This window comes from Lissotriton vulgaris, chromosome 10 (assembly GCF_964263255.1).
Source record: "Lissotriton vulgaris chromosome 10, aLisVul1.2, whole genome shotgun sequence".
Classification (NCBI taxonomy): domain Eukaryota; kingdom Metazoa; phylum Chordata; class Amphibia; order Caudata; family Salamandridae; genus Lissotriton; species Lissotriton vulgaris.
The window spans coordinates 808,538,086-808,559,553 of record NC_141698.1 but is presented as its reverse complement, the minus strand read 5'-3'; the positions used below and the strand labels follow the sequence as shown (position 1 = coordinate 808,559,553).

The following is a 21,468-nucleotide window of genomic DNA, read 5'->3' as shown; positions in this document are numbered from 1 at the left end:
CGAGTGGCTGAAGCGCGACCGCGACTGCGTCGACATTCTGTGAAGGAGTCCTTTTCAAAATGTATACTTGTTCAGATTGCAGCATAAGCACAGTTATAAATATTTTTTCTGAGGTGATTCACCTCTGGCGCTTTAGTAGGACTACCTAGAAGTGTAGCACTAGAGTGCGCATACATATATTTTTTTGTATTTTTTTTTGTTATTGTAGGGCGTTATTGTTGTGTATTCGTTTTATTATATATGTGATGTATATATTGTATTATATGTAGAGATGAATGTAAACTAAGGTATTTCATTGTTGTATAATTATCTGTTGACTTTTTTTCCGTTTGTGCTCCACCTTGTCCTTTGATACGTATATATGTGATTTTGATCTGTGAATTTATTTCCCTAAAATTTTATTTTGACACATCAGGGTTTTTAGTTTATCCCTGGGTGCAAATAAATATTGAATTGATCCCTCTGTGCTCCTTTGTATTTATACACATCTTTTCATGTAATGTGCTCACGCACGTGAGGTTAATTTGTGCATAACCCCCATTTTTTCCTAGTATGGAGTTGGGCTTGACATGGCTCAAGAATTTGTTTTGTTACAAGGGCGCCTGTGAAGCCTGAGAAGTGGCATCCTCTTAAGCCTGTCCTGTATAGAATTTTCAGGCCTATTCCTGTTGTGATTCAAATGCGCATTAGAAGAGTTCCTCTGCAATGATAAAGCGGGGGTACTTATTTGAAGAGCATTAGTGTCATTGGAGGAGTTTTTTTTTTAACAGGAGCTTGATGAGACTAGATGATTATAGCTATGATTACTAGGCTGCAGGGGAAGACTTTGCACAGGAGTAGTATTTGCTTTGCGGGGCGTGGCCTTCTTCGCTATGGTTGTAACTAGAGTTGTAAGGTCCTCTATCATTCTTTTTAATACATCAATTTCTGATCTTAAAGCGTTTATGACAAGGATAGCATCTAGAATTTTATTTTGAATTGCCATGCTCCATACCCCGACTGGAATCAGCCAAGCCATAAAGCAAAGGCTATGAGGAATTCTCCTTACATTCATCTACAATTGTCGAAAGGGGAGAAAATCTGTTGGAGCATGACATAGTTAGCTCAGATTCATGCGCGTCGTGGGATACATTAACGTTCGGTTTAGCAGGGTGAATGTCAGGAGCTGGAGGCATGTTCTTGGTAGAAGGGTCAGACTTATTTGCAATAGTGGATAGTATTTTTTACAGTAACTTTTGGAACATCGTTTGAATGACCGGGGCATGGGCTGGTGTTGAGCTTGGAGAAGGTCTATCATCTAAGTTGCCAGGAGTCTGGGGTGCTAGTTGATTACCCTCCAGAATTTCCTTGCACTCGTTTATTAAAGTATCTATCCTGTCGAGCACGCAGTTGCTGCCTGGATGTTTGAGATTTCCTGGCCCTATTCCCTTTGGTAGATTTGCCAGCCCCACTCCCCCCTATGCCTTCCTTCGATTTCCGCTTCCCCATATTTAAATGTCCACGTATACCCAAGTGTCACCAGAGATATAGTTGGTTAATATCCAAAAAGCTACCTAATCAAACAATACTTAGTACAGTATTCCCCGTCAAAAGAAGATTGCTAAATGCAAGACGATTGGAAAATGCTAAATCACCACAAAACACTACTGGAAGGGAACGGAGACACCAATGGGGGGTTAGCTGGCCAGGGTGGGATTTTGTTCACGTGTCTACTGTCAATGTCATATAAAGGGGGCCAGAGTAGGGGAGAATTAAAACAGTACCTTGCTTGATTTGTCCACTGCGAAATCAAGGGGGGGTGGCCCTGCCCTGTCTCTTCCTGGCAGTGACGGGCAAGGACGGGCCCACCCTTGGCCCCGGCTTTTCCCGGGTGCTGCCTGTGCGCATCCCGCACTGCAGGAGTCCGCTTGCAGTTAAGTACGGCGCCTCCTGGCGCTGGAAGTGACGGTGCGTTGCGCGAGGAATTGTGGAGCTGAGAGTCCTGGCCCAAGCTGGTCTCCCCTCGCGGTGGCAGCATCAGACTCAAGTTGGCTGGCGTCCTGATTCTATTGGATTTATCAGCTACCTTCAACACCGTGAATCACAAGATTCTTCTTGACCGTCTAGTAGAACTGGGGGTCCAAGACGATGCACTCAAGTTGCTGTCTTAATTTTTAACAGATAGAACTTTTTCAGTTAAATTAGCAGACTCCACATCTAAACCCTTCAGTTCATCTTGTGGCGTGCCTCAGGGGTTCTCCCTGAGTCCTAATATCTTTAATATTTATGTCGCTCCATTGGCATCTACAATCGGAAAGTGTATGTTCTTGCCAGTTTCATATGCAGATGACACCCAAATAGTGGTGTCAGTTTCAAGCAATATGGAGGAAACAGCCGACCAATTTAATGACTGCATGAGGCATGTCAATAAATGGATACAGCTTAACTGCCTGAAATTGAACAGTGATGAAACCGAAGTTATGCTGCTGGGATCCGATGCAAACTTTTGGTCTCCTAAATGGTGGCCAGACAGCCTGGGTGAGTGCCCAACACCAGTGGACAAAGTCAGAAATTTGAGAGTCATATTTGATACTAAATTGACCTTCAACGCCCAGATAAATTAAGTTTCCTCAACTGTTTGGTACTTTTTAAATGATCAGAAGAATACAGCCTTTTTTACCCCATGATTCATGTAAAACACTAGTTACGGCATTGGCCATGTCCAGATTGGATTATGACAACGCCTTGTATGCATGGATTCAAGTCCAACATCTAACTAAACTCCAGTGTCTGCAAAACGCAGCAGCAAGACTGATGCTGGATATTTCCAGATCAGAGCCAGTTTCCCACAGACTAAGAGCCTTCCACTGGCTACCAATAGAAAAGAGGATTATGTTTAAAACAGTCTGCCTGGCCTACAAGGCCCTTTATGGTTCAGAACCGCAGTTTTAAGAACACAGCGGAAACGGGATGAGCCAGCCTGAGGTCTGTTCATGCAAAACTTTTACAGGTACCTAAGTTTAAGCAGGTCAGGTGGGGGGGAGAAGCTTTCTGTTGCAGACAGCCAAGACCTGGAACCTTCTCCCAATCATGATAAAAAGCAGCCCTTCGCTTTTGTCTTTTAGAAAAGCAGTAAAAACCTGGCTCTTTACCGCTTAAGTCAGCTCATTACCTTTTCGGCAATCTTTCTCACATCGACCCCTAGCGCCAAAACTCCTCTGGGCAATCGCGCACTCTGTACACTTTCTAATCAAATCAGATCCGTTGCACTTTAACAAACCTGTGTACTTCCCCGAACACTAGGAGAGACCCACTACGTAGGGTCTAGTTGGATACCTTCTTTCTCATCCTGTATTGGGTGGTTTCACTTTATTTACTTTAAAGACGTGTTAGCAAGGTAGCCTTTAATATAGTCTTCATTTTGTTTCTGTGACGAAGAATGAAACTGGTTAGAATTGAAGGCTAGCTTACCACAGATCTTCTTTTCACATAGAAACAAACAAAAGGCTGTAATAAAGGCAAGAGAGCCTCCAATATAGACATCTTTTATTTCTTTGAATACTTTGTAATAAGCCTCCGTTGCCTGTCACTGAAATGCAAGTTCTCTATTACATGCTGAAGGATACAACCAAAAGCATTAGATGAGAGAAATATGCTCCGCTAGGCTGAGCCATGCTGCGAATATTAAAATCTGAAGTCACTTGCTGAAAGTGACTAGTTAAAAAGAGTTGAAAAAAGTGATTGAAAGAGTAGACTCAAAGCACACTAAGAGTATTACAAACGATGCTGCCAAAACCCACACCTAAAAAGTAATGCTGCAGGAAGAAGAAAAAAAGATTCAATTGCTCAAGAAAATCACAAAAGCATAAACAATAAAACTGTACAAAACCGGTAAATATAAGAAGGTCTAAATCACAGCCATTGCAGTTTACAACAGGCAAGGTAAAAATGCATGTGTTTTACAATCAATATCTACAAGGATCATTTAAAATCGTATCGATTGGGGGGGGGGGCGCTAGAGGGCGCACAGCAAGATGGCCGCACTGCTGTGAGGCTCTGCCTGACAGAGTTATTATCCGCCTAAAATCTGCTGCATCCACTGACCTCTGTGCCTGTTGTCGGAAGGAAAAGCCTTCTCGTTGCCAGCTGAGCCATCACACGCGGTCTGTGGCTCTCCAGGGCCCCGGCGACCGGCCTCACACACATCACTGCACTGACCACGGGGCTGCGTGTAATGGTGGCCCTCGGGTGGTAGTGGGCCCCTCTCCCGTCCGGAGCTCACATGTGCTGTTTCCCACTGTGCCTGCTCCCTCCTGGGGGTCGAGATCTGCGGGGCCTCGGAAGGAGGAGTTTCAATGCAGGGATCCCCGCTGACTGTGAACGAAGAGCGCCGTACGAGCCCTGCAGGCTGCGAGGGAGCTGCTCGGCTGGAGTGTGACTGCGGGAGTAAAGCCGAGAGGAGAAGAATCGGCCACCTGGGGCCTTTGCTGCAGAGTCCCTGAGAGGCGCTGCATTGATGTTGGTACCCCCGAGTTCCCGCCGGTGCTGGTGGCGGGAACTCGGGTGTCGAGCCTGGTGGCCGCGGGGGCCGCGGAGGCGGGACCGGGCCTCGTGCTGGGCTGCGCCCTGCGAGCTGCGGCTGGGGCGGGCGGGTGTAGCTTGAAAGCGGGGTACTTGATATCCAGCCCGGGGACATGCGGCGGCTGCACCCGGAACTCTGCTGAGAGGGCTTGGTTTCCCCAGCATCGGCTCAAACAGTGTCTCCTGTGCACACCATCAGTGATAGGCCGTGAATCCCCGGCCTGGATTAGATGTGTACAGACACTGGGGTCGGGGGCTGCAACATTAAAGACGCTGGCTGCTTGCTTCTTGGAAACAGTAGTATCACCCAGTATTTTGGCAGTCTGATGTGTGTTCTCTTAAACTCTACTTCACCACGCTATATCCCTGGGCTGTGTGGCCAGTGATGAGTGCTCCATGGGAGGATATCTCTGCTGACGGTCTGCTGCACACCGTGGGGAGCTGCAAGTAGGGGGCTCATTACACGCTTCACATAATTGGAGCTTGCACCAGATAACATTTGCACTGTGGTGATTTGACCTAGCTTGCTGCAGAAGCTTTGAGACTGTGTGGGGCGACAGCCTTCGGGGACCTCGCATGCTCCTCTGTTTGGGGGGATTGCCACCCTCCACGAATTGTGCTCTGCCTATACACGTGGATCTATGCCTTCGGGTGATTGCTGGATCCTCTAATACACTGTACATCCTGGCATCGTGGGACAGCTTTGTTAGCGCTCCGATGAAGGGCTAAGGTCGCCTCTGAGTAGAGTTTGGGCCCTGGTGGGGAGCTGGGGAGGGCCCCACTGGTCCTGAGGTGGGAGAGACTACTTTGGCTGGGGATTGTGCACTGTTTTTCACTGGTCGTCTGCAGTCTTCTACTCCAGCATTGGCGGCGAGATCTGCAGCTATGGGGCAGACGGACAATGGCCAATCACGACTCACTTTTGAGTCCCAGAGGGCTCCCAAGACTCCGCAGAAGGCTGCCTTAGTCTCTGAGGCGGACGCCCAATCCGATGGGCCCCCCCGGTTGGAGTCTACATTGGTGGCTATGCAGCGTACCCTGCCGTTCATTGAAGGGGTGATGGCCGCTGTCAATCACCAGCTTGACCATATGTCATCCCAGCTAGAGAACCTGAACGCACGTATGGGGGAGGTGGAACAGAGGGTCTCTACTGCAGAGGATGGCCTCTCAACAGTCTCTGATAAGACTTTGAACATGGATAAGATTCTCTCCCTTATCCAGACAAAAAATGAGGACTTGGAGGCGCGGTCCTGGCGCAATAACGTATGCATTACGGGGCTGCCGGAATCAACAAATGTGGGCAGGATGGAAACCTATATTGAGCGCCTAATTACAGATATATTTGGCACGGAACATCTGTCTAACATGTTCATTGTGGAATGGGCGCACCGGTCTTTGGCGGCTCAACCTGTCCCCGAAGCCCCCCCGCCCCATGAAAGCTAGGGTCCTCAACCATAGGGACCGGGACGCAATCTTACGCCTGGCTAGGGAGAAGGGGACTATTGAGTAACACGGTAACACGCTGGCCTTCTTCCCTGACTTCACGGTGGCTGTCCAAGTTGCAAGGCGGGAGTTCAACACGGTGAAGCAGTTCTTGAGGAATGAAGGGGTTCCGTACGCCATGCTGTATCATGCCCGACTCCGTATAGGCGCTGTGGCTGACAATCCTCCCCAAAGGCCGCAATGGAACATGCCAAAAAACTGAAACGCAGGAAGCGTGATTCTACAGAAGCTCCAGATGAGGAGGAGCAGTGAGGTTCTGCGGATGCCCAAGGCTTCACTTGCAAAGGACCTGTAACTAGTACTGCTGACTTTTCTGACTCTGGTTAGATTATATATGGTTCTCAGGTTTCAGTGATCATGCCCTGCTTATGCATCTAGTGCAACTCTGTAGTATGACTATTTAGGGGTGTAGGTTCATTTTTTTTATATTTATGGCCCTGGAACGAGTTGGGGGGCGCGGCCACATGGATATTCCTGGGTAATGTAGTGTATTACTCTGTGAGCGGTCTCCCACTTTACTTTAGTCCACTTCTAGGTGACAGCCTAACTATGTTGGGACACTTCATGCCTTCAGGGACACATTCCTTTATTTCCCGAAATTTAACTGTAAACAGGTTTGGTCAGTGGAGTCTTTGGTATTACTTGTTCGGTCGACTCCTGCTTTGTGGGAGGACCGGGCATCTGTGCCCCCAACGTTTCGGAGTACCTCGTATACTGTTAACCATTGTTGGGGGGTGGGGGGACTGGGCTGGATGATGGGATGGCTTTGGCAAGGTTGGGGTGCTGAAGTGGGTGGGGGGTTGGAGGGGTTGGTATTGGGGTTTGGGTAATGTTTCTTGTTCAGCCTCAGGAGCCAGGGGGTGGTATGTCGTATTGACTATTGCTTGTTGTTACACTGTTCTGCATCATTCAACATCTCACATTCTTTGAACAGTAGTATTACATTTCTCACATGGAACGTACGCAGCCTTAATATGCTGTGGTAAATCAGGATGGTTTTGACCGCTTGGGAGTGAGTGTGGCCTTCCTACAGGAAACTCATTTGACTGCTACTTCAGCGAAAACCATAGAAGCGCGCTGGGCAATTGTAAGAACGGCATACTAATGTTCCTCGTATGCGAGGGGGGAGGTGACCTTGGTGAAGAAAGGGGTCCCCTTTACTGTGATTAGAACCGACACAGATGATAATGGACGGCTGGTGATCGTGCATGGCAGGCTATGCGGAGCAAGTGAGCTGCTGGTGAATGTTTATGGGCCAAATGTAATGACCCAATGTTCTTCCCGGATGTGTGGCGCAGGATACTGTCATTTCCCCCTGCTGAAATTATCTGGGGGGCGGAGGGGGGGGGGGATTTTAATCGCTATCTGGATACTGACAAAGACAGGCATGGAACTGGCGAGGCTAGGCCCAAGAGAGCGTTGGATGTGCTATGGGGGTTTATTGACACGGGACATGTGCATGATATCTGGCATGTGTGACACCCTGATGCTCGAGAGAGTACCTTTGCGTCATCGGCTCACGGTTCGTGGTCCCGCATTTATTTCTGGTTGCTCTCAGGGGAGGTTTATCATTGGGTCAAGGCAGTCTCCCATGAGGCCCGATCTCTCGGACCACTCCCCGGTGCTTCTGGAAATGACATTACCGGAATATAAAGTGCCACAATTTGTGTGGAGGCGTCAACCGTCGGAGCTAAAGGACCAGGTGTTTAAGCAATCTATAGCGGAGGTGATTGGGCATTATTTTAAGGAAAATGAGGGCACAGTGAACAGTGCGCGGGGGTCCTCTGGGAGGCCTTTCAGGTCACCATCTGAGGGGCCTGCATAGGGGTGCAGTCTGGAGTCCTGCGAGATATCCGACGTAGGGTACGGAAGCTAGCAGCTGACATATCACACTTGGAGCGTGCCTTTGATACTGATCCTACTGCAGATAAACTAGCTCGGATAAAATAATTGGCCATAGAGCACAATGACACAGGGGCCCAGGAACTACGGCACTGCTCGCGGCGGCGAATAGCTAGATATTATGGGGGGGGGGGGGGGTGGGAGACCTTGCCCAGAAGTTGGCGGAGCCCATAGCCAAGAACCTATTAATGAGCTTCTCGATGACATTGGTATGCCTTACAACGGAGGCGATCTGTGATATCGTATTGAACTTCTATAAAGATTTGTATGCCGCTAGGGAGTCCCCATCGGCTGGGGAGACGCATGACTATCTTGATGATGTCGCACTGGGGTTCACCGTAAGTACTTGGTGCAGCCCTTTGATGGGGAGGATGTGAAGGAAGCCATAATGGCCTTGCCAACCTGTAAGGCTGCTGGGCCTGATGGACTTCCAAGTGAATTTTATAAGGTATACGCGGAGACCTTGGCACCGAGGCTATTGGAGGTCTATGCTGAAGCCTATGACAACGGGATTCTACCACCTTCACTCCGGGAGGACCTGCTGGTCACTCTGCTGAAACCAGATAAGCCCCTAATCAGTGTGGATCTTATAGACCACTCTCTATTATCAACATTGATACAAAAATATTAGCAAAGATTATAGCCACTAGGCTCCAACCTTTGATTCCTCTACAGGTTTTGCCTGATCAGTCTGGCTTCGTTACAGATTGCTCTACTATGCCCAACTTGCGCACGTTGTTTTCCACACTGCACTACTTCTAGCCAGATTTCCAAGCGGTCGCTGTGCTGGTTGATGCAGCCAAAGCCTTTGATTCGGTACACTGGTTCTATATGTTCACGATTCTGAGCAGGATGGGATTCCCCCCCCCTTTTTCGTGCAATGGCTTAGAGTTCTATATAATCGGCCGGTTGCCAGTGTGCGGGTTAATGGCGAGGTCTCGCCCTTATTCCCTATAGAGAGGGGTTCAAGCCAGGGTTGCCCCCTGTCAGCCATGCTCTTTTCTTTGGCACTAGAACCCCTAGCATGTAAACTCCGCCAGAAGCACTCCGCTGCAACGTTACGATGTAAGCAATGACCTTTGATCGTTTCGCTCTACGCGGACGATATGTTACTCTATTTCCGGGAGCCAGATATATACTTATCGCCACTGCTGAGGGAGTATGTCCAGTTTGAGAGGTTTTCCGGACTCTGCATTAATTGGTCCAAATCCGTAGTCTTTCCATTAACGAAGCATACGCAGGAAATTGACCTTGACTTTCTATTGGCCTGGACGTCGGAGCCCGTGAACTACTTGGGGGTGTGGGTCCACAGGGATCCGGCTGAAGTAATCACGGAGAATTATGGGCGCTCCATTACGCATATCACAGAGCAGGCGGAGCAATGGTCGCGTCTCTCCTTATCGCTGGCAGATAGAATCACGGTGATGAAATGGTATGCTTGCCCAAGATGCTGTACTTCTTTCTCAACATACCTATCAAACTGAATATTGCGCTCTTCCGCACATTGCAGTCGGTGCTATTGACATTTGTCTGGGGGGAAACAACCCCAATGTCGATGGGATCTGCTAGTGCAACCCTATGATTGGGGGGAGGGGTGGAGTGGTTTGAGGCCCCTGATCTTTATTACCTCCGTGCGCAGGCACATTTCGCCCATTATTGGCATTTCCCACAATGCTTTCAGCCACACGTGGCAATTGAAGCGGACGCAGTTCTTCCCATTCTGGTGCAGGCAATGGACCTGCCGGGAGGTTCGGGTGGACCCAGGATGGAAAAAAATCCCCCGCTATGCAAGTCCTGGGCGTGGAGGGTGTTGACTGCTAGGGCACAACTTCTTTCCTTGTATGCTCCCCTTCTGCTTATTGCGTCTCATCCGGCAAGTGTGGGCAGCACGGGAACCCTCTGCCTTGAAGGAGCTAGCAACAGCTGGTATAGTCTGGTTAGGGGATCTCTATACAGAGGGCCGCTTTAAAACCATTGGCGAGGCACGGGGTGGGGTGGAGCGAGGCTTTATGTTCAATTTCACATATGTCCGGGTCCAACAAGCTATTCGAGATGCGTATCCGTACTTTCCTGCGGAACCTTCGGCTCTCAGGGCACTGCAGGCGGTACTAATGGGGGAGAGCCATAAAGGGCTTATCACTAGACTTTACAACGCTTCACAGTGGGAACGTGACTTGGAGGATCACCCATCCTGCCAGCTCTGGCAGGCTGCGGTGGGACGCTCCATCACAATGGAGGTATGGACAGCATGTCCAGCTCACTGGTCGGCTTACAGACAATTGTAATCTTAGAATCATTCATTTTAAATACCTGCATCAGGTATATTACTCGCCATTGAAGCTTCACACGTATGGCCTGCGAGAGACGTTGAATTGTGTGCTCTGTGGTGCCACAAATGCTGATTTTTGTCATGTTGCATGGCTGTGTGGCAATGTATTAGCCTTTTGGACGTAACTCGCATTCTGTCGGAGGTGGTGCTGGAGCCTGTGGACTGTACGCCTGAGTTGTGTCTTCTGGGTTATGTGCAGCGTCTAAAGCCAGCTAATAGACGCATAGTCGCGATCTCCACCCTGTTTGCAAAAAGAGCAGTAGCACAGAGATGGGGATCGAGGTTGTAGGAAGGTGGATATCTGACTATGGTTACCCCCAACTTTTTGCCTAGTTTTTAGCTGGTTTTCGACTTAGTTGGCCTGGGATCCTGCTATTCAGGACCCCAGGCTTCCCGCTCTCTCTGTTAAAATGGACTCCATGTACCTTAGGTACATAACTAATTGGTATTGGGTCACTCTTGTAAGTCCTTGTACAGTGTACCTTAGGTACCCAGGGCATAAGTGCACCCAAGGCAAGGCCTACCAGGGGCTGCAGCATGTATTATGCCACCCCTGGCTGGCCATCCAAATCTGACACAACTGGCTGATCAATCAGCTGGGGCAAGGTGGTGTAATCACTCTTTGCTTTAGATATAGTATACCTATATCTAAACCTAAAATGGACACATATACTCCTATAAGTCACTCCTATGGCAGGCCTTAACAATCCTGGAGGCAGGATGCTTGGAATTATGTGAGATGGTGCTCTAGCATGAGCTGAGCCTGTCTGCAGCTTTCGGAACCAAGTCCTTTAGCTGTTTCCATGATAACGCTATACCATATACTCTTAAGTGCATTATAATCCTCGCGGTTATTGCTAACTTTGGCATGGCATTATCAAAACATGTCGAGTAAGGTGTCATACGAATTGGAATACTACCCCCTCGCCAATTCTGGTGACGGGGGTAGCATTCCACCCTTCTAGAGGGACACAACATGTACCTAACTGTGAACCCCGGTTAAAGTTAAACTCGAGCCTCAGCATCACAAAATGGATGCTGCCACCAAACACAAGTCTGACCTCCTGCTACTGGGAGTCCTTCCAGCGAGGGAGGCTTGGACAAAGGGTTTCCTGCATTGGGAGGTGCTAGCACCACCCCAGACAGGATTTTGTGTATTAGGTAGGACAGACCTGAAAGGGATGAGACATGCCTGGGGCACACAAGGTGCCTTGTGCATACACCGGCTCAAACCAGTTGCTGGGGCACTCCAGCCCTAGCCCTGGCGTGAAACCGGACAAAGGATAGGGGGTGTAACCACCCCTTCCTAGTCCCACCTATAGGAGGGACCTAGTGATAGTACAGCCCCCTTTAGCAGGATAAAGGTAGGAGCTGGTCCCATTCCAAGGCAGATTATCCTGAATTGAAACTTTACAAGAAGAAACTCTGGACTTCGACGTTCTGCTCCACAGAAGACTGAAGAAATCTCCCTTGTAGGCAAGGAGTGTCCACCCTGCACAAGCAGGCACCATCAAGCGTCCAGCGGCTTCACTTTATCGTCGTCCCTCGAGTATCCAGACTTCAGAGCCCGACGAGATCCGGACTCCCAGACCTCTCCGACCTCTACCTACATCTGCAGCACAGCTGAGATCTGTGGGTGCGACGAGACACGTGGGACCGGCCATCTTGAAGAAACTGCACTTCGCTTCCAGCACGACTTCTGAGGTATCCTCGACGAAGTGCTTTGGGGATTGAGAAGCCCCAGCCCCGAGCAGCTCCTGCACTGAAGATCAGCTCTCCAGCATCCAGGAGATCTGCGTGGGGCCCTTTTGCTTGATTGCTGCTCGACGCGTTGTCTGGTCACTTGCCGGCTGGCTAGTGGCCTCCTAGACGACGATCCTTGAAATCCACACTGCTGGTCTGGTTGCTCCAGACTGGCCCTTGCTTCCCTGCAAAGGAGAAGCACCCCGGACCCTCCTGGTCTGCACCAGACGCTGATTCCACTCACCGCGTGGGTTGCCTTTGCCAAGGCCTGTTGACCCCGAATCCGGATCCAACACCGCCGACAGCGAGAGCCTGCGTGGGACAGCTCTTGCCTCCATCCTGGTTGTCGAAGACACCACCTGGTCCACGTGGCTGCAGAGTCAAGGGTCCACTCTTTACCTGATCGCGACGACAGCATCTGGTTCCTTCCTGGTTCCACTCCAGTCACTAGCTAGTGACTTTGAACATTGTCCCCTCTGCTTTCAGGTCTTCAGCTTCCCTGATCACCCTTGGATCGCACCGGACATCTTCCTCCTGGTCGCGTGCAGCATCTTTTCTTTCAGGCTCCATAGACTTCATTGCAGAAACCCGACACAACTTCGCACCTATGCACCCGCAGCCCGTGGGTGAGGTAACTAGAGCATTTCGGTGCTCAAGGGTAGATTGACTCTCCTAGTGTCCAGATTCACAGTCGTTTTAGTCCTAACTAGTCAGGATTGTCCGTACTCACCTTTTTCTTGAACTGTACTGTCCATAGACGTTGTTACGCATCTCGCGTGTGAGTTCTCACTCTGCACACGCGTCCCGTGGGCCTCTGATTACTTACCTAAAGTTAGGATAGTGTAGTCCCAGCGATCCTACAGCCTCTGGACAGCTCCATTCCTTCTATCGACTTCCTTATTCCACTTGTTTAGTATATGGTTTGTTGCGCCCCTAGGGCAACATTGTAACTCGTGCAACTTGACGTATTTTTCTTAAGAGTCTTGTCATGTACTTAGCCCTCTGACCTCATAAAGAGTTCAGAGGTGTATGTTAGTTAATAAATATCTTGTTTATTTTCATAACTACCTGTGTGGTGTCCTTTCATTTGGTATTCAAGGGGTTATATGTGGTAAAACAGCTGGCTTCACATGCCAAAAGAGTTTAGCCTAAGACTGCTTTGTCCATGCTACCACTAGGATAGCTGGTCTATAAGGTTGACCTACAACCAATCACCATAAGGGTTGTTTGGACTGATACAAGGTGATCACTAGAATTAGTGAGCATCATATATCAGGCCAACTTCTCACAGAGGTCAGCCCCCACTATTTAGCAATGGCTAAGGGATTTGGTTTACTGTAGAGACCAGTTGCAAACATATGAGGAGGAGTTGCCAGTTTCCTCCTGCCCTAAGGTCTTTTGTTCTGAAGGGCACTGGCGCGAGCGCCGTAAGCGCGACATTACTTTTTCATATGCATTCCTTGGACAGGATTCAGACGCCTGATGGGACAGGATGCTGCATAACATACTCCATGTACCAGCATTTACTGGTTGCATTTCAATAAATAAGTGGAAATAGTGTTCACAGCGTCAATATAGAATGGTGCGCATTTATGCCTCTGCTTCCTGGGATGAGGCTTTGGGGGGAGTGGGGGGAGAGTTTTCTTTTTGTTTTTCTCTTGTTATTATATGCTTTATTTGTATTATGCTGCTTTACATTCCTATATGTGCACTTTTCTGGAATGTATGTGACAAAATTGACAAACTTAAAAACAAAACAAAATCATATCAATACCAACTTTTAACACAGTATAAAATTTCAATGCCCGTGCAGGATCACGGCTAAAAAGTGAGTCATGAAAAACAGATGGTGTGAGAGTTTACCAATTGCAGAAACAAAAAAGCTGGTCTCACTTGGCTGAAATTCGAAGGCAAAATAAGCGGACGGATATATACTTATGATGAAGACTATTCAATTATAGGCATGTCGTGAGAATGTGAGAGGTATCAGGAATGGAAATATCATCGCACCAACATGCCTGTAAGTCTGAGACTTTAGACTAGGTCTTTTTTGGCAACAACAGTTGATAAAACAGATACAATCTAAAATAGCTCAGTAAACTGTGATGCAAAATCAACATCTCCAACATCAAATAGGGTTCCATCCCAGGGACAGTTTTAACCACAATAATATGACACGTAGAGCGCTTATGAAGTGCTGCGGACTCATTCCGCTGCCGCCTTAGCAAGAAACGTCTGTTTTATCCAAGAAATGGCCGCCCTCATAATGCGCTCCGGTTCAACAAAAAGCTCAGGGCGACCCAAAGAGGTTAAGGTTCGTCTGATGTATAGAATCCATGTAATGCGTGACTTGCATTCCAAAGCCAGACAGTCATGAATGAGAAGCCTATTTAGATTCAGGTCTTCCTTTTACCAAATCGACTGCCAAAGAAGCAAGTGGCGTAACCCAATTTGGTCAGAAATATATCCCAGCCCAGCTTCCTCATGAACCGTCACAGAAGGTGTACTCTGGGGAACTCTGATCAGACCTCTCAAAAAATTGCTTTCAATGACATGTAATTGTGAAGATGACACAAAGCCCCAATGCTTCAGGACTTAATTTAGAGTGCAGTCCCTCTGCTTAATTTGCCGTCTGCGGTGCTTTACATACTTTGCGAGAATTGTTAGCTATACTCTGGTGTCTTATAGGATGCAAAATGTCTTCACTGACTTCTGGAGCAGGTTTTTTTTTAACTACAGAAGAGTAGAAGAGCTAGAATGATGCAATCCAATGATCAGTGGCCTTACAATCATATTGACGATTAGAAATATGTGACCCCGTTTGTTTTAAGGGAGTGTTGAAGATTAGAATTGATGACCATTATGGAAGAAGCCTTATGTAACTCTAGCAATTTCATTTTTCATGCAGTTGACTGTTTCTTTCTTATTCAGAATATGACTACTCCGACAAAAGCTTACTACTTAAGATCTCGCCTCGTTCCCCGATTGAGCCCAGAAATCTTGCAAAATGGTTTCGATACACCAACATCTGGAGAGCAAATGGAAGAGATTTGCAATGAGCCAATTCCACCTGAAATGAAAGAGCAAGCTTATGAAGCTATTGCAGAGGAGCTCAGACTTGTCCAGGTAATTTGTTCTTTAGATGGTTGAATTCGGTGCTAAAAATTAGAAACTATTGACTGCCTGAGTGTTCATTGAAGAAAAGAAAATGTATGCATTGGCTTGATTGAGCAGAGTGGATGAATGAACCACTGGCATCCTGAGATGCGCAGGAAAGATTGCCTGGGAGATCTTTTTGGTCAAGGACCAATGGGCACAAGGACATATAGCCTTGTATTGGCACATGCAGATTAACATTCTATGGTTCACTTTATCCACAGAAACATCTTAGGCCGAAGAGAACATTTATGGTAGTTATGGATTTTCTAAGTACAGTTGTGGGAAGGAAAGTGCTGACTTCCCTGACATTTACCACTAGTGTTCTCTTTCAACAAACTGATAATCACTGATATCATTTCCATTCAATCATTCCTTCTGATACCTCTTGAAAGGCATTTCAGTTGTGGATTAATTTTATTCTATTAATGGTGCGTTCGTATTTCCATCACGGTACACTGTAATGTAATATTTTCTGTGCTTTCTGGAAGATTTTTTTTTTTCATTTAATTTACCAGAAAGTGGAAGTCCTTAAAGCAAATACTTGCTCTTGGTGGCCTTAAATGTGCAATGGGATCCCTTGTGCCTGAGGGCTGACCGGGTTTATCAATCTGTGCTATTCCAATCTTGAAAAAGCAACCAATTGTTTTGACTGTATTTTAGTTTGTCTGTGTTAATGTAAACTTGATCACAGCTTTGACTGTGTTTAGCTAAATGGTCTATGAAAGAGCTTCCCACTTTAGATAAAGAGGAAAGATGGGTGCAGCATACGAGGAGGAAGAAGGGTGCCGCTGCTACTGGTGGGTCGGCAGGTTGGTGCAAAGTTTTGTTGGCGTGGAAGCTAGCAGACAGGTCGCTGAAGTGCAAGGTATAAAGGCAGTGGAACAACCTTGGCAAATGTGTTACTTTAGAATGCTAGAAATGCGGATGTAATAAAGTTGACATATATTTATATCAGGGATGTGGAATTTCTATAGTTTGATGCCCAAGACATGTTGTTTGGGGTCAAGGGCATCAAGTGTTCATGTGTATTTTGTCCTTGGGACAAGTAGGCCCAACCCCCTGCAGTACAAACCCTTTGTCTGCCAGTTTGCAGTACCACATTATGGATCAGGCAAGGGCACTGTCTGCAGTTAAGGTAATAGTTTTGTCCATATGTTAATGTTGTTCAAACTTGTATTTATGGTTCAATCATTGAAAGCCTTTATTATTACGGTGAGTGCTCTAAGTGAATGTTGTAAGCTCTGACTGCACTACTGACTGTAATTCCATTATAAAAATGTGTAGACACATTTTCAAAGTTTAACAATATGGGGCTATGTATTAGGCTCCCAGAAGGCTCTCTGATTTGATGCAAATATTTGCAGAAGCTTGAAAGCAAGATTGATGATTCTTTGCTTTCAAAATAAAATGTTAATAAAGCAATGAAAGCAGGATTTTTTTTTTGTTAAACTACTGTAAAGTTTCTGGTACCATTTCTTTGCAGCATCATTTAGTAACATGTGTTGATAGTAGTTCCCAAAAATATTCATAATGGAAAATCAGTGTAACCAGTTTGAATAAGATTATGGGAAACAAAAATAAACAAGCATTGGCAAAGCAAGTAGGTCTTAAATTGGTGGTCAGCTTTTTAGTTTTATCAATGTGTGACTTGTTTTGGCATGGTTTTTGTAAAACCTTATTGGTGTGGGAGCTGCCGGGCCCTCACCATTTAAAAAAACATTTGCAAAAGCAAAAATAGTTTTTTGGTCTCAATGTCCTTGCATTAAGTGCAGCTATACGGCTTTCGTGAATTCCCAAGACTTTACAGAAATAGGACAAGAAATAGTACTCCTAGAAATATTTGTGAACTGCTTTTTAGCATGGGCAAATATGCATGTGTACATTTGCTCATGCGAAAATCTGAGGGTTGCAAAGTTCACTTTCCCTCCAACCACTTTTTTCCTCAACTCTGGAAGAAGGTTTACGTCTGCCATTGTCAGGCGTAAATATCCAACATTTCTCAGTATGGGAAAACATTAGAGAAGAGTTGTTGAAAACCAGAAGGTTTGCACTGACTCAAAAGGGCATTCTAACCCTGGAACTATTGCTTACCACTACTTTCAGCTCCAGTATGTAGATCTGCGGAAACATGGCAACATAAGGGGATTGGTCATATCAGAGCTCTTATATAATGATTGTTGCCATAATGTGTCACTGCATTACTTGGCACCAAAGGGGCAAGTGGATTTTGTTACAGGGCAAGTAGTTATGAAGCAACCAGCCCCATGGACAAGTAGATATTTTATTAAATTTCACTCACCTGTTATATATACATCTATATATGTGTGTGTGTGTGTATATATATATATATATATATATATATATAGCATATCCCAAGTGGCCCCGGCACACAAAACTCACCATTAACAAGATTATCCCAAAGTTCCTCTAATGCAGAGCTGAGCTCTAATATGGATAGCGGTTCAGACTCCGATGTAGGCAGAAGTGGAGCGCAATTGGGGTTTACCCGGCTTACCCTAGCACAGGAACTGGACTGTGTACGGCAGGACAGGCGAGACACTCTACGTCCCAGGGTAAAGCCGCAGCCAAAAGCAAAAGCCACAACATCAGGCGGAGACCAGCCAATGCAAGGCGTAAAGAAAAAGTGGAAAAATCAAAACAGGCAATGGAACAAAAAGTAACTGGTTGGTCAACAGCTCATAATTTTGGTCTCTCGGTAATAAATCTTACCCAGACAAAGCTATCGGATGTGGAATTGCATATTTTGTTGATGGGCTTATCCTTTTGCCCACCGTGTGTCTTCAATTACGCTGGAACACGAATAGATTTATTTAAATTCACGCACAAATTGAAGTTAAGAAAACATTTTATCAATAGCAAGTCACGTAAGGGGTCTGAGAGAATGGAGAACACAACAACAAGGCTGGGTTTGGCAGTAAATGATGTACCACTAATGCAGGATATGGATGCATTGAGATTAGAACAATCAGTCTCACAGAGTGTACAGGATCTACCAATCACCAATCTAAGCAGCCAAACAAAGTTCAAACCACGTTCCACCTTCACGTCACTTATGACATATGATAGCATTGAAATTTTTCATGAGGCAGCAACTCGGGGGATAAAGGACCTATATGAAAAGACGCTTAAAATCAAAAAACATAAATACAGTCAAAACCAGAAATATACTGATCTCGTTAACAAAATCCAAAAAGATGGCAACATGATTGTACGTCAATCGGACAAAGGCGGCAACGTCGTATTGTGGCCAAGAAGTTTGTATATGGAGGAAGTCCTCCATCAACTAAATGATATTAACTGCTACAAACATTGTGACGTAGGGGTGGTCAGAAAAGCTCAATTTGACTTTTATTCCTTGCTGATGGGATGGCGTTCATCAGGTTCCATCAGCATGGACGAACTAAAGTTTTTGAAAAATGATCACCCCATTACCCCAGTCCTATACCTCATCCCAAAGTCCACAAGGACGCCACAAAGCCCCCAGGGAGACCTATTATCTCAGCATGTGGGGGGCTTTTAGAAAAGACTACAATCTATGTGGACTCATTTTTACAAGAGTACGTCTGTGGACTTCCATCTTACATCCAGGATTCCAGTGACTTTGTTAGAAAGATCAAGGAAATTGAGTGGAATCCGGAATCCTGGTTAATAACTTTAGATGTTACCTCATCCGCATGTACTATACTGGTATACAATGATGTATGTGCGATCCAGTTTTATCTGGGACAGGGACCGATTGAACTGTTAGAACACAACAGAATGTTGATTTCCATGATTAGTTTCTGCCTACACAACAACTATTTTATGTTCCATAATCAACACTACCAGCAGATTAGAGGTGTCGCCATGGGGACCTGTTTTTCTCCCAGTTATGCCTGTATGCATATGGGCTACTGGGAGAGACAGGTCCTTTTTGGCGAACACTAAGACATCTGTAAGAAGCACATCATACGGTGGTATAGATACATCAATGATGTGTTTTTAATCTGGCGGGGGACACAGGCAGAAGCTATCCAGTTCATTGAGAGGTTGAATTGTAACCACTATAACCTGGCTTTTACCTTGGATATCAGTCAGAGCCAAGCCCACTTTCTGGATGTTACAATCGAGATAATTGAGGGTCATCTTGAAAACAACTCTGTATAGGAAGCCTACGGCTGGCAATACGGTGCTTCAGGCTATGAACCACCACCTGCCACACCTGATCAGGAGCATCCCCTATGGGGAGATGCTCAGGATCAGGCGAGTGTGCAGCACAGAAGTCCAGCGCAAACTGGCTCAGCAAGCCAGCAAACAAAGGTTCCTAGCTAGAGGGTATAGGGAGAGCATATTAGATGCGGCAATGGCGAAAGCAAATGCCCTATCCCGAGAGACCTCCCTGGTACACAAAAAGATGCTGAAACCCGCTGCAAATGAGAACAAGCAACCAACCAGATTTATCTGGACCTTGAACAGGCAGCATGGGGCATTGAGAAAAATTGTGAACAAGCATTGGGATCTAGTCAGATTTGATCCAGTTATTGGCGAGCATATGCCAAAGAAACCTGTGATTACATTCAGAAAAGCATACTCTATGCAGGATGCATTAGTAAAATCAAGTCCTGAAGTGATCGTGCCAAAGAACTGGCTTGCAGGGAGCAAAGGTTTCAGGAAGTGCTCTAGTTGTAAGGCCTGTTTACATGGAGTCAGTAAGACCGCATATATTACTCCATTCTCTCCTATACTCCGCAAAATTACCAAACAGCTGACCTGTAAGAGTGAGTACGTGGTGTATGTGCTGGAGTGCCCGTGTGGCCTGCGATATGTTGGGAGTACCAAATTGCAGGTCCACAAGAGGGTGCTCCAGCACATAAGAGCCATCAACACAAGTGACTCCACGTACCCAGTTGCTAGGCATTTCAGAGAGTGTCATGGTAACCGTGCACTTCTCAGATATTATGCAATTCATACAGTGGGTCCCTTGAGGAGAGGCGGCGACAGGGAGGATATTCTTAGAGCTCTGGAGACCAAGTACATATTACAGCTGAACAGTAAGGCCCCTTGGGGTCTGAACTCTACGGAAGATCTCCATACTTGTCTGTGATAATACCCCCCACGTAGCCTTTCAGACCCATGTCACATAGTGTACCGTTCTATTACCATACCATTCCATCAATGTATGTAGGGGCTCCTAAGACAGTCTTTTACTGCACGTACCAACTTAATCAGTATCTTCAGCAGGTTATGTCGCAGCTTGTCCTTTTCAGTCCGGTTCCAGGTATTATGTTATGTCACTAACATCAAATGCGTAGGTTGGGAGCAGCCTACAACAAGATCATAAATCATTTGAATGTTTTTTTTTTTTAATTTTTGAATCTGAACCTTTATTTTTTCACTGATCACACATGTAATTGGACACAGTAAGCGTTTATATCAGATTATTAAGAAAACTTGGGCACATCGGAAAAAGGGTGAATATAGTGTTTGTATTTATACAGTTATTGGAGGGAGGGGGAAAAGAAATATTATATTTGTTTTCACCCTTTGCCTTCCCCTATGATTCTTACACATTTGTTACTAGCATGCCGAACATATGCCAGAAGGAGTGAACTAATTGGCGGCAGCTGATTGTTCATTGGTGGTAGATTGTTTTATCCGTGGACTTGTTACTTGTATTTATTTTGTAAATATTATGGAATGATTTTTTAATCTGCAATTTTTATATATTTAGATTGTTGATTATATAGGTCAATTCGGATACATTCTACTAGGCATGCCACGAGAACAATGATTTTTTGGAATGATGTGTTCGTTTATTGGGATTATCCCAATATGTGCCATGACAAGTATGTCTTTCATGTTTTTTTCTTGTTTCACGCTGTTGTCCAATCAAATGTTTTAAAATTTTAGCACTTGCACTTTAAATTTTGCCCACGCTCTCCATGGCGTCATGTGTCCAAGGCCTCTGTGCAGGCCAAAACGTTATGCTGGCGAAGGTGCTATTAAATTAACAAACTCACTTGATTTCTGGGTCTTCGTGTTCTTTGCTGTGTTGGTGTTCCGGTGATTGCGGACCTGGCCGATTCTATTTAAAAAGCTGTTTTTGATTTGCCAATAACTTTGGCGTCGTTTGACGAGTCTTTGTGAAATTTTAAAAACTATTGGTGCAGTCACTTAGTTGCTGTCTTGAAATTTTGGTTTGATTCATGAAGCGGGGGCCGAGAGTAAGGGGGGATGGGGTGGGTCCCAAAACGTGTTTTCTCCATGTTAAG

The 21,468-nt window shown here is 46.1% G+C and overlaps 1 protein-coding gene across 1 annotated transcript in view; it reads left to right on the top strand.

Annotated features, from left to right (window-relative positions):
- Positions 1-21,468, top strand: part of KIF15 (kinesin family member 15) — a 927,627-nt gene that overhangs the window by 299,605 nt on the left and 606,554 nt on the right. Inside the window, exon 17 of the mRNA XM_086941724.1 lies at positions 14,969-15,163. Within this exon, the coding sequence (XP_086797850.1) occupies positions 14,969-15,163 (195 nt within the window). The remainder of the gene's footprint in view (positions 1-14,968; positions 15,164-21,468) is intronic.